This window comes from Xiphophorus couchianus, chromosome 13 (genome assembly GCF_001444195.1).
Source record: "Xiphophorus couchianus chromosome 13, X_couchianus-1.0, whole genome shotgun sequence".
Lineage (NCBI taxonomy): Eukaryota > Metazoa > Chordata > Actinopteri > Cyprinodontiformes > Poeciliidae > Xiphophorus > Xiphophorus couchianus.
The window spans coordinates 5,062,383-5,075,347 of NC_040240.1; the positions used below are offsets into that span (position 1 = coordinate 5,062,383).

Genomic DNA, 12,965 nt, shown 5'->3' on the forward strand with positions numbered 1-12,965 from the left:
GCCCCGCCCACAGCCCCGCCCCTTGATTTTAACGACATGTAATAAATTAATTTAATAAATTATCAATTTAATGTATTTTCAAAATTTTTTAAATTTTGGTTTAACTATAGTATTTGACATTTTGTTATTGAATATAATCCATAAAAGATTGTACGCAGCGTCCAAATAGGATCCAGCATATGGGTGTCACAGACAGTGGAACACGTCTCTGCCGTCCCGTTGAGACAGTCGGGGCCGTCAGTTGTCATGGGAGTGCTGTCAGTGATCCTCCATCTCCGCGCTGCGCTGTCTCCCCCTCCATCTGTCTCCTGGGCAGCCTTTCTGTTCTAACAATCTTTTATCTCAGAGTGTTTATCTTGGCCAAGAACACCGCATTAGTCCGAAGGGAAGACATTATTAACGAGCTACGGACTCAATCTGTTTACTGATCGCGCACGGCCAGAGAAAAGCAAAGAAAGGAAGGAAAAAAAATCACATGGAAGGACGACATGATCCGCTCGCGTAAACACCTGGTCTCTCTTCTTGGAGTCCGTCCAGAGCTAATTCATTAGCACACTCGCCGAGAACAGCATAAAAATCCGAAACAACAACAGAAAGAAAAACTAACCCACAGTATGTCCTCATCCTACCTGCACAATATATGTTTATTCATAGTTGCCTGTTTGTACTTTTTATGTTGGTCATATTTTTTTCCCTAACGGTAAAAATAAAGGTTTAATAACCACAAACTAGGGATGCACCGATCCACATTTTTTTCACTTCCGATACCGATATCTGAGGTTTAGTATCGGATGATTCCGATCCGATACAGAAAATCAGGCTGAATTGACTGAAACGTTTCTTTTTTTAAACAAATGTACTGAATTACGAATTTATTTGATAACCAGTAGATCACATTTAAAGAAAAGCTTGGTCAAACATGTAAAAATCTGTTAATTTGTTTGGTGCAATTAGGGAGTAAAACAGCCAATGTAAAATAAATAATTAAGAAACTTACTAAAACAAACTACAACAAACCTTCTTTCAAGTGGTTCATGAAGTGCAATTAGGAATCCTAAATATAATGTAAAATAAATAATAATGCATGATGTCACTTACGACACAAGGCATAGAATTACACTGAACAGATCTTCCCTGATCACTGATACTCGATCTAGAAGGTTTTTTCAATATCGGAACTGATACAGATATTAATATCGGATCGATGCTTCTCTCCTTCAATGCAATCCATTGTTTTGTTTTCTGTTCCTGTGTCATTCTCTCCCAGCCGGTAAAGTACGAAAAACATTCGTAGTAATAATAGTAATAAAATAATATGAATAAAGCATTTTTACTCTGTCATTCATTACAATCTGCTGTGTTGTAAAAACCTATTTGCCGCCTCGGAGCTTTTGAATGGTTCCTCTCTTTCATACTTAGATGTTTCAGATCATTAAACAAATTTTAATACCAGACGAAAAGAAGCCGAGTAAACAGAAAAGGCAGTTTTATGATGATGGTTTGTTTTAGCTGCCATAAAGAGTTAGTGCTTAGTTACGGAGAGTCTTTTATCTTGTTGTGGAGGAATTGTTTTGTTCCCCCCTGATCTTGTTTACAGAACTGCTTTAATTCAGCTGCAACAAAGAGTTTTGAACTCGTTTAAAGTCCCGCCATAGCACCTCAATTGAATTTATGTCCAGACTTTGACTAAGCCATCGCATACAAGGGAAGGTTTCCAACTTTTCCTCTTTTTTTTTCTTCATTTGTGTATAATAGACTCTCTCTGTGGCTTGTTGGAGTCAAAAAGAATGAGCAAACCTATTCCATACAGATCTGTTCAAACAAAATTCAGCTGAAGTACATGTTGCTATTTTGCTTTTCTGAGATCTTTTACCGTACTTCCTGTTTGTCAGACAGGTTCTGTTTCGATTATGTATTGATTCTGCAGGTCCTGGCATTAATCTGGTCTCAATATTGCTGTTGAAATTATTCAAATGTGGTTAGTCAATGCTAAGGGAACAGTGGAAACATTCACATTTCGGCTTAGGGTCATTTGGACTTGGAACGTCATTTTGTTTTATTTACTCACATTAGCTTGTGTGATGTAAAGATTTAAGCAATACGGCAAAAACAGAAAATTTCTGTAAGTCAAAAATATTCTAATCTTGCTCCTGTTTGAGTAGTGACAGAGTTTTATACCTAAAATTGTTGTTTCCTTTAAGAATGAGTGAGAAATGTCAGTGTTAAGCAGCCCAGGACATCATGCATCATTATCAATGTCATCATTATCATTATTCCCTCCAACTGGATCGCAATTCATTAGGGATTTCTCGCCTTGTTGCTCCTCTGCTGTGATTGATTACTCCGCTCCGGCCCGTTGGCTTGCAAATCGCTACAAAAGCCTCTTCTTTTTCTCTCTCTTGTCACGCGAACCCTGGATATGCCTGCGACATGCTTTAATCTCTGAGATCCGTTTGAGCCAACGTCAAACCCAAACCAAAGTCGACGTGCTCCAGGAAAAAGACGCAGCGACGCCTCTACGTTCGCTCAGACGCCCCTTTTCTTGCCGCGTGTACTGGTAAAGCGACTTACAGCATTTTCGGAATTAGAAGGTAATTATCGGCCCTGTTTTGAACTGGCCATATGTGCAATCTGTCCAAACAGGAAAACAGAAAGTGCCCGCCGAAGCAGATTTGTGCTGCCATGCTCGCAGCGGGCTCGGTTTGAGATGTCTAGAAACCAGGAAGCGAGTGAAATCACACATGGCTGATGATGAATTACCCAAACAGTCAGTAATTAAGTCATAAAGAATCTCGGATTCAATATCTTATTAAGAACTCCACGAGACATAATCAAGTCATTGGGGCACAGGAATCATAATTCCCACTAAGTGACAAATGTCATTGCTGAAAATTGCTAAAAATATGAAGCATTTTATATTGGATCTAATAACTGAACCAATGCTGGACAAAGTCTGACATTGTCCTATAACAGATAATATTAAACAAAACAGAAGACAGAGGGAAATATGTGAATTCAAGACACAAAGCAGTGGCCTCTGGTTGCACACAGAGTAGAACTAGTTTAAAATGGTTTAATTAAATAAAATGAGTGGAGATGTTAAAGCTGTGTCTTACAAGCCACCCTGAAGACTGCTTGATTTCACAGTGAGTGTCCTTACAGCCAGGAAATGGCCGCCTTGCGTGGTAACACGACTCCTGTTCAGATTGTGACAGCCTTACACTTTAATGCAACAGATTTCAACAAACTATGTGCATGTTTCAGAAATACATCTCTTCCTCTTGACAGCAGTAGGGTCTCCCTTCATAAGCCACCCTGAACACTGGGTGGCTTGTGAAGGGACAAGAAAAGAGTGGTAAGCTTTTAGCACTGTCATCTTTTATTAAAATGTTCAAGTACACAGAAGTATAGAATCCTCTTATTAGATTTGCAGGCTATACAGGACTCTGGTGTCTACTTCCAGCAGCCACTGAACGCGAGGCGGGGTCCCTGTGCCGAAAGATTCTCCATGCCAGGATTCAAACCAAGAACCTCCGTGCCACTCTGTAGTACAATCAAGTAACTACGTTACCTTCAGTTGTTTTAAAAACGCTACATGTATCCAATATGACTTAAAAAAAAATTGTGTTGATATTTAAAGTCTTGAAATTGGACCCCTGTCTCTTTAAAAAAACTCCTGCTAATTCTGAATCTCCGCCTTCAGGAACTCATCACAACATGCCTCCGCTATTAACCCTTTAGCAACGTTTTTACCAGCTGAGAAGTAGCTTGTCTAACGAGTTCGGCAGAAGCACAGTGTTTGCTAATTGCTGCTGGCTAGTCTGGAGGGGCCGAGTTGGGGAATCGCATGGGAGGGTTGTTCTGTGAGCTCCGAGGACGCAAAAATATTTTGACCAGGATACTTAAGCAAATTGCAGCCTTTCTATAGGTCATCAGGACTGAACCAGCTGATATCACTGACACTGATCAGAGGGATTGCTTTCTAAATACTGACATGTTTTTTGGCTGTTTTCTTGGCTTTCTTTGCCTGAAATGTTTCATTTATGCAGTCAATGCTAGTGTCATTCCAGGTTCTTTCTCTGTACGTGCAAATTGCTTGGGCTCCTACTGACAACATTTCAGAAATATATTAAACAGAAAATAAATGCTGCGGTTCTTATTTTTGATCCGACTTCAACTCCACGGTGGAAACCACGAACACTCTTCAAGCACGTTAAGTGCATTTCATGACAGTCAATTTGGTTTGAGTAACTTTTGTTCCTCGCTTTCCGCCACAGAAGCCGAAGCATGAACCCATCCTGACATTTTCCCTCATCGCCTTAACACCAGCTGGCTTGTTATCCCGCGCTGCTGCTCACCTTCCTTCACTTCCGTGCTAGCTAGCGCGGGATAATGGTCGCACGCAAGTCAGCTTTTATCTGAAAACGTAAAGCCCACGGTTTCTAAAAATACCTCCCAGTTGAATGCCCCTTGTGTTCGACGTTACCTGCTGTGTGCTGGTTTCTTTCAGACTCTTGCCGTAAAGATGAGGGAAGACTTTCTTTGGGGAGGGGAGGGAGGAGATGAGGCGCGGCTAGATGGAGTCGCTAACAACGTCGGAGGCTGGAAAAGAGCGGGATCGATGATGGAGAGGAATGTTGGGATCTTGACTCGTCAGATGTTATTTTTAAACCCCCCCCCCCCCCCCCCCACGTACACACACACAGACAGTGATGTTCTCAAACTTTCACTCATTGCCCCCCCTTCGTCTCTCCTCCCCCTCTTTCTGTTTGAAGCTCCTGATCTCTCTTCCTCCCACACTCTGTCTGTCTCCTGAGGTTTCTTCTTTCCTGGCTTTGTTTCTTCTTCCTCTTCCTTCCTGCCCCTCCATCCCTCTTCCCCCAAACACACACTTCTATGTGTGTGTGGTTATATGTTTCATTTTACCTCTCTTTTTATCTTGTCGCTGTCTGCTAGGGTGGCATTTCCTTCCCTCCACTCTCAGCTGCTCTTCTTGGTTTAGCACAGCTGTCACAACTCTTCTCACTCACTTTCATTCTGCTTTTTACACACACACCCACCCCCACATATGCACACCCCAGTTTGTATTTCTGTCCATCTTAGGACTTTGCATTGACTTCCATTCATTTTAGTAACTGCATTAATACCTAAATCAGACGTTTTCCCTAAAATAAATGTGACTTTTATTAGCTGTACATCATGTTATAATGTTATTCCTTCATCAAATACATACCTGGAGTGATGCTTTTATTTTTTTTCATGCATATTTGAGAAATAATTTAAGCATTCAGCTGTGCAAAACGCATGGGTGGGCCTAGCTCCACCTTGGAGCTGCAGTTTTCAAGCTTCCACCACACAGAGCAGCCACTCCCACACTCGGCTCCTTCAGACTAGCCAGCAGCAATTAGCAAACACCTGGTGGGACTGCACATCTACTGATCTTATTATAGGAGCGCCTTGCCATGCCATTGCAATGCTGGTAAAAACCTTGTTAAAAGGTTAATAGAGGAGCCGTGCTGTGATGACTTCCTGACAGAGGAGGTTCAAAAACAACAGCAGCTTCTTAAAGAGACAGAGACTCAATTTCAAGGCATTACGTATGGAAGTCAGATTTCTTGTAAGTCAACTTTGACATATGCAGGATTTTTAGAACAACTGATGCTATAAAGTGATGCAACGTGGCTGGAAAAAAACATAAAACTGCTCCTTTAATTCACACCTTATCTCTAAACCCGACCGCATTAGAACAGGGCTTTGTCTTCCCAATGTTAGTAAATATGCCACAAACAGTCCTAAATAGGACAGTTAAACAAGCACACACACACCGACACACTCCTCTTCCTCCCTGCCTCCACTTCTGCCAACTTCACACTTTTCCTCCCTCCTGTCGGTGTCTTGGGTCACTTCCTTTTTGCACAAGATCGCGCAAACACACCCGTAGATGTGCACACACAGTCACCTCTCTCTACATATTTGCTTTTCTCACACATCTTTATCTTCACATTACCACTTTTCTCTCCCTCTCCACACTTTTTTACCCAATAGCTCTCTCTCTCTCTCTGGGGCTTTTTCTCTCTCTCTCTTCCAACACATTGGTACAGCCTCTCTCTCTCTCTCCTCTCTCCTATCCTCCCTCCCAGATATACACACACATACACGCACTCTCTCCCTCTCTCAGTCCTCATCTGCACCTCAGCACGGTAAGTCGCTGCTTCGTCGCGGCTGCAGCGCAAAGCGGCGAGCGGCGACGGGGGTTCTGCCGGTTCTCCATCACCCTGTGACCAATCATAGAGAGCAAACAAGAAGCTGGAGGAGGAAGAAGAGGGTGGAGGTTGGTGGAGGGAGAAAGCCGAAGTCTCATCTTCTTCCCTCGGAGTCCAAACAACCCCCGTCTCACTGACGGAAGGAGGAAGATCTGTTTTCACACTGTCCTGACTCAGTTCGTCACCTCCAGCAGAAGTAGCAGCAGAGGATCCACGGGGAAAGAAGAAAGTTCTCTCTCTTTGCAACTCAGCTCTGTGTCAATTATTAGGAGCCGAGGAAACTTTTTCAAGAAAGGAGAGGAAGGGCGGGGGGGTGGCGGACGGTCCTAAGGGAGAAAGTTTCCCTCGCCCTCTTCCTACCCCCTGTCCGCCCCCTCTGTCCACGCGACGCTGCTTTTCTATTTTTCGGGGGGGTGGGTGGTATTTGTCAAGGAGAAAAGCAGCGCCCCAAGTTCCCCGCACCCCCCATGTGGCAGGAGGCTCTGTGGACCCGCGGACGCTACCTGCTGGAGAAGAGCGATGGGGCCGGCGAGGGGGCCGAGGGGCCCGACGGCCTGGGGGACGGCGGCGGCCCCGGGTTCCAGGGCGAGGCGTGCACGGAGGTGGAGAAGCCCCAGGACTGGCTGTACGAGTCGTACTACAGGATGAGCCAGCAGCATCCGCTCATCGTGTTCCTGCTGCTGATCGTCATGGGAACCTGCCTGGCGCTGCTGGCCGTGTTCTTCGCATCAGGATTGGTGAGTGCGCGGCGACGGGCGTGAAGAAGTGTTAAGTGCAGCATTTTGGAGGTGTGGTAGTTAAAAGCCCAGAACGATGAGGTCAGGAGGAGTTGAAGTCTGATAACAACAACAACAGAGGCAGCGTGCCGCTACGCTTTCCTCACAGAATAAATAGAAGGACTCCTCCTGCATATGAAATATGCTATTTTTACATTTGGGTGGTGCACTTTATTTTACTTCCCATATTTGGTCCAAACCCCCCAGACCTCCAAAAAACAAGCGTATAAGATGTATTTTGCACCATGATTTATGTTTTGCCAAGAAGGAAGCTAGAAAGAGGGGGTGGGGGTGGAAACATGTTTTCAAGTTCAAGTTTATTTGTATAGAGCATTTCTGCAACAGGGCAGTTCAAACTGCTTTACGTCATAAAAGCACAAAAATAAAAAGTCAGAAAAATAACATACAGTCGACAGTATAGAAACCACATTTTGACAAGTGCCATCATCACAATCATCAATACACGTATAATATATCAGTCAGTGTTCCATTAATTATGGTTAAAAGCAACTTTTCCAAAGCAAATTAGAGGCAATTATACTTTTCTAATACTTTTTTGGTTTGATATTTCTGTTCACTTGACTTGTGCTGCTTGGATAGGTCACTCTTGTGAGAGAGTTCTTAATCGTAATGAGTTTTTTTGGGGTTAAATAATACATTTTTTTGTTTTTGAAAATCCTGATTGTTTCTTCTTTTTTTTCCGGCTACATATATTTTTGGTTATTTATTTATTTGAACTGCATTTGAGGGTTGCTACTTTTAAAATGTCATTGCGCTTTCCTGCACAATGACAAAGGATTTCTGATTGTAATGGTTTAATTAAAAAAAAGAAAAACCTTTTAAGTGCAATATCTGAGTATTGTTTAAAAAAAAAGTTAAAATATGCAATGTGCAAGTCTAAACTGCAAAGCCTGCAAATTATACATGTTACAAGTAAATAATTTTGCGCTTAAACGGTTTCGAAATAATAGTTTGAAACCCTCCAAATGAACCAGTTCTTCTTCATATGGTTTCTTTTTTTTTTTACAATAAAGGTGCTCCAGAAACAATTCTGGATTATCACTGCATGATATCTTGTGGTTACCGTTGTCTCTGCTTACAGTTACAGATTTTGATTTGATAGGAAATAAGATGAGTATCTCCCAAAGGGCAATAGAACTGTGTGTAAGGGGAATCCTTTTCGAGGAAAAAATGTTAATGTTCACTTTTTATCAATGAATGAAATGCAGAAAAAAAACTTTCCTGCCCTCCTTAATAGACTATTTTGGTATTACGGCAATCAAACACTTCATCTCCACTGACTGCAAAACATCACTACGACTTTCAGGCACAAGAAAGAGATTATTTGACATTTTAAATCTGTCAGAGGTATGGATCATTTTGAGCCCAAAGGACGTTGGGAGCTCTAAGTCGCCTTTTTCCTCCTCTTTTGATGTCAGGAACGTGTAAGTCGTGGTTAATTGCAGAATGTCCGTTGTTTTGCGGGTCTTTGGTGAACAATGCCAGAACGCTTTGACTACAGCTTTTACCACCACGGCCTGTGAGGTCAGCGCTGCTCGGCTTTGTGAAACTCCCGATTTAATCTAAGCAACAGCCTCACCTCTCACGTAAATGAAACGAACATCTGTGCTGCCATTTCAGTCCTGTTTACGTTTGCGACGCTCAAAGAGAAATCCTAAGCTCCTCATCGGCGACGTTCTCCTGGCGGATTGATAAAACTGATCTGGACCAGTTTGTCGATCTTGAGTAGAATTTCAGTATCGCGTCCCATAATGCGTTCAGACTGTGGGTTTGACGGTATGTTGCTGAAAATCCTCTATATTGAAGCACTTGTTCCTCTAAAGCCTGCATCTCTCACCTGTCGGTGGCAGGAGCTTTCATCCAGGCACATGCTGGCTTTTAAAGCGAGCGTACAGATCGCCTCACTCTTTTAGCCTGCAGGGCGTGTCGTCCTTCCAGAAAGTTCCCTTCATCCTCATATTATTGAAATAGTTATCAACTAATTTAGTAATCAATTAACAGGAGTACAAAAATGATTTAAAAAAAGGCCATTTTCTGGAAGAACAACAGACTCAAAGCGATAATTAAGCCAAAATTGTACAAAAACTGCATGCATTTTAGATTTAAATAAAGAAAAAAAAACCTTTGTCTGTACATTTGTTCTACCCAGAACCAAGTTTTAGCTTCATCTGGTTCAAATTCAGTATAAAACCTCCAATTATTAACCAGTTAATCCAGAAAATAGCCATCAGATTATCTCTGACCTGTATTGATGCCAAGGACAGAGGTTTTCACATTTTTAAAATGTTTTTTTAGCTGCAGATGCATCCTTTGCTACAAATGACACTCTAAAGGAAAGTCGTTATTGCATTTTAATTCAATAAAATGTTTATTTTACCACTTTGAAAAGGAATTGAATTGTTTGTATTTCCAATATTGTATTTAAAAAAAAAAAAAGGCTTAAGCGGTTAGATGAATAATCTGCAGAAATTGCTAATTGTTTTCCATCCGATTAATCGTCAGATTAACCGATTACTAAAATGATCGCTAGCACCACAGGAGAGACATTAGCTCATTGTGAGTGAGCTCTAGCTTAGAAAATGTGTCACTATTTCTGAATTCTCCTTCTCATTGTTTCCTGTGAAAAACAACATTTTACCATTCCTGAGCACATCCTGCGATTTACAAAGGAGAGAGACGTGTTGCTCTTTCATAAAGTCCCACTTGGTAAACCAGCGATAGATTTATTTCCTGCTATTTTATTTCTGCGGAGAAGTTTTCAGTGACCTTTGACTCCGGACCGCCTCGGGAAAACGTGAATACTTAAGTAATCTGACTTTACCTGAGCTGGCAGCAGGAAGCCAAGCTTTGTTAGCGACACGTTCTCTAAAATCTGAATGCTGCATTATTAAAAGTTTATGAATCACTCATTTACACACAAAGCACAAGCAGAAAAAATTGAATTAGCTTCCAGTAATGACTCTATTAATACAACCCTTGAGCAGCTGGAGGGCACGCCTCAAGTGTCTTCTGGTGGGAAATGTCTGTCTGCCGGTTTTCATCCCGTCTCCATGGCAGCCAACTGCTGTCCTGGCCAAAACGCGGCATTGGAGTCCAATAAAAAAATAAAAATAAAATAACAATAGTCTCTCATTCTAGTGTCATTTGGCTTGTTCGTGTCTGTAAAATTACTTCCACTACATTCAAAACTAATTAATTTTTTTAAATGTGGACTTGTAAAACCTTGGCAACTTTGAAGCATTGAAGCTCCAAATGCGCGACCTATCCTACCTACCATAGATTAGTTTGTACCTTCCAGGCGGATGTTTCTTCCTGGCTTTGTTGGTTTAGAGTGATTTTTCTATCTTCTGCTCATAATCTCTCATAATCTAGAGCAAGAAAATGTAGGTTTATGACAGTAATGTATGACATCTACCTGCAGGGAATGTTAAATTAACTTTGGTTTAATGTAAGGAATTCGGAACCGAAATGAAGGGGAACAGGGCTTACAACAAGATGACTGGAAAGTAATATAGAAATTATTATATTATGTCAGATTTGAGTAATTTTAAGACTATATTCACATTAACTACCAAGAAAATACAGGTTTATCTGTACTATTCGTTTCAGCAACAAGGGAGCAACAGGGCAAGTGCTTCATATGACAAAAACTTGAAACGTCAGATAAACGCTACATTGAAGTGGTTAATAATAATAATGGAAAGCAATGGAAAATTGAAACATTGAAATTCAGTTAATGATATTCTAGTTCTTACCATGAAAGGCAACAATAAACAAATGGGTTTTTAGCCTTGATTTACAGGAACTCAGTGTTTCAGCAGTTTAGCAGTTTTCTGGACGCTATCTCAGAAGCTGAATGCTGCTTCTTCGATTTTGGTTCTGGTTCTGGGCAGGCAGAGCAGACCGGAACCAGAAGACCCGAGAGGTCTGACAGGTCGATACACTAACAATGTATTTAATGTCGGCAGCATTTCAATCATCCATGAACTAACAAAAGTATTTCAAAGTCTATTCTTCTGAGTTTAGAACTGGCTCCCGGTTTTCGTTTTCAGTTTTTGAAGGTTAAAAACCGGACCGGCTGCAGCGGTCCAGAACAAAAGAGAAATGAACAGAAAGGCAGCGTTCTAATGTGAATATGTGTGAAATTGTTTGCTCGCGGGTAGGAAGGGGATGTAGGAGAGAGAGGAACGTCAATGCGTAGGCGCCAAATGGCAAAAGGACAGCTTGACCCGGACCAGTGTGAGTCGTCAGGATAGACAATACAGTTTTTTTTTAAAAAAAGTGAAAAGCTGGAAAGCTGCAGGTTTCATTACAATCAAACATCTTGTGTGCCACATGACTCCCATTATCAACCACTGCACAGAGAGTTTTGCTTTTAGCGAGGAGATTGAACGGGACGGAGCCCATCGCTCCGTTCGGGGAGGGGCGGCGGTATCCCTTGTGCATGGCTATGCGTGGCGCCATAAGTGGCTTTGAAGCACTTTGGATTGCAACGACAGCCTTGCAGAGTGGATCTGGAGAGCGGGAGGAGAGCTTAGCTCGCAGCTGTGTGGGCGTTGGTGCTTTTGTCGAGTGAAAAGTGTTGTTTGGCGACAAACACTCAACCGCAAACATGAGCCATTGTTTCTCAAGTGCTGCTTTTGTGTTTTATGAAATGGCCTCACAAAGGAAGGCCCACTCAGAACTGTTGTTGTTGATATCTCAAATTGATTGTTTTGCGGCTGGATGCTTAAGGACAGGCCGTGGATTTGTTCCGTCGTCTCCACGTGTGCGTCGTGGGGCGTCAGCGTAGCACCTGGAGAATAGTCCAGAAGTGGTTTCTACGTTACTTTCAGCAAAGTAAATAGCTTCTTCTTATCTGTACTGTCATCCTATTCAATCCCCTCACAGTCATTTAATGCAAATCAATACATTTCACTGGCCTGCTTCACTTACCAGGACCTTATTTTTTGCTTCTTATACAGTGCAACCCATATCAAAAAGGCTACTTTCACACTGCTGGAAAATGCAACCCAAATCCACTTTTTTTTGCCCATATACAACCTATGTCCAGCTTTTTTCACCGCAGTTTGGACGGTCCATTTCTGATTTTTTTACTCCCCCCAAAAAATAAGCGGAACTAAATCGGATACGTATCGGATTGTTTTCAGTCTCAGTCTGAACGGCCATATCGCATTTTATACGGCTTTTGTGTCACTGACGTGAGACAATGTGTCAAAAGTGGTAAATCAGGACATTAGCAATGGCTGAAAAATACCCTTCAGTGTGTCAATGAAGGGCATCGCATCGCAATCCCACCACTCGTGGTTTTGACTACACGTCCAAACAGACTTCTCTACAGAAGTTGCTGTTCGTGCTCCACAAAAGGCCATTGCTATTACATGTCCACACACCCTTAAAAAGTCTTAAATTTATTTATCTGAAATTAAGACCTTAAAATGTCCTAAATTCATAAAGAAAATGTAAGTTAAATGTCCATATCAGAAAAAAAGTTTGAGTTGTGCACAGACATCTCCACTCTCTGCGGTTAAGGCCACTGGTAACAAGCTGCTAATACTTGCTTGCTTGCTAGCTAGCAAGCGAACAAACAAACCATTAGCAGCTACAATATGGCTCATTGGCAGTTAGCTCTTTAGCTTGCCAAAAAGATGTATGCAAGGTAGGTAGCTAGCCCTCTAGCTAGCTTCGTAAAATAATAAATGCACGTCATGATATCGGCCTTAAACTCTTCATTTTGAGTTGGTTAAACTTCCAGAAACCTTGCATCAGTTGTGTTTTCTTTTTATTAGCCTCCTATCTTCCTTTTCCTTGTGACGATACTGTCAGCTCCTGAGTAAACTTTAAAATCGACCCATAAACAACTCCATCCATTATTGTTTCCGCAAACAGTGCGCTGTTGTTGTGT

At 41.9% G+C, this 12,965-nt stretch overlaps 1 protein-coding gene across 4 annotated transcripts in view; it reads left to right on the forward strand.

The window, feature by feature from the left end:
• The first annotated feature begins 6,147 nt into the window (after positions 1-6,147).
• The window catches only part of adcy2b (adenylate cyclase 2b (brain)), a 66,391-nt gene continuing 59,573 nt past the window's right edge, over positions 6,148-12,965 (forward strand). For 2 of the 4 annotated variants that reach the window (XM_028036312.1, XM_028036313.1), the window contains exon 1: positions 6,151-7,000. In XM_028036312.1, the coding sequence (XP_027892113.1) occupies positions 6,731-7,000 (270 nt within the window). In that variant the 5' untranslated portion in view covers positions 6,151-6,730. Of the gene's footprint in view, positions 7,001-12,965 lie in introns of all 4 variants that reach the window. The other 2 variants (XM_028036315.1, XM_028036314.1) reach the window with 2 other exon arrangements.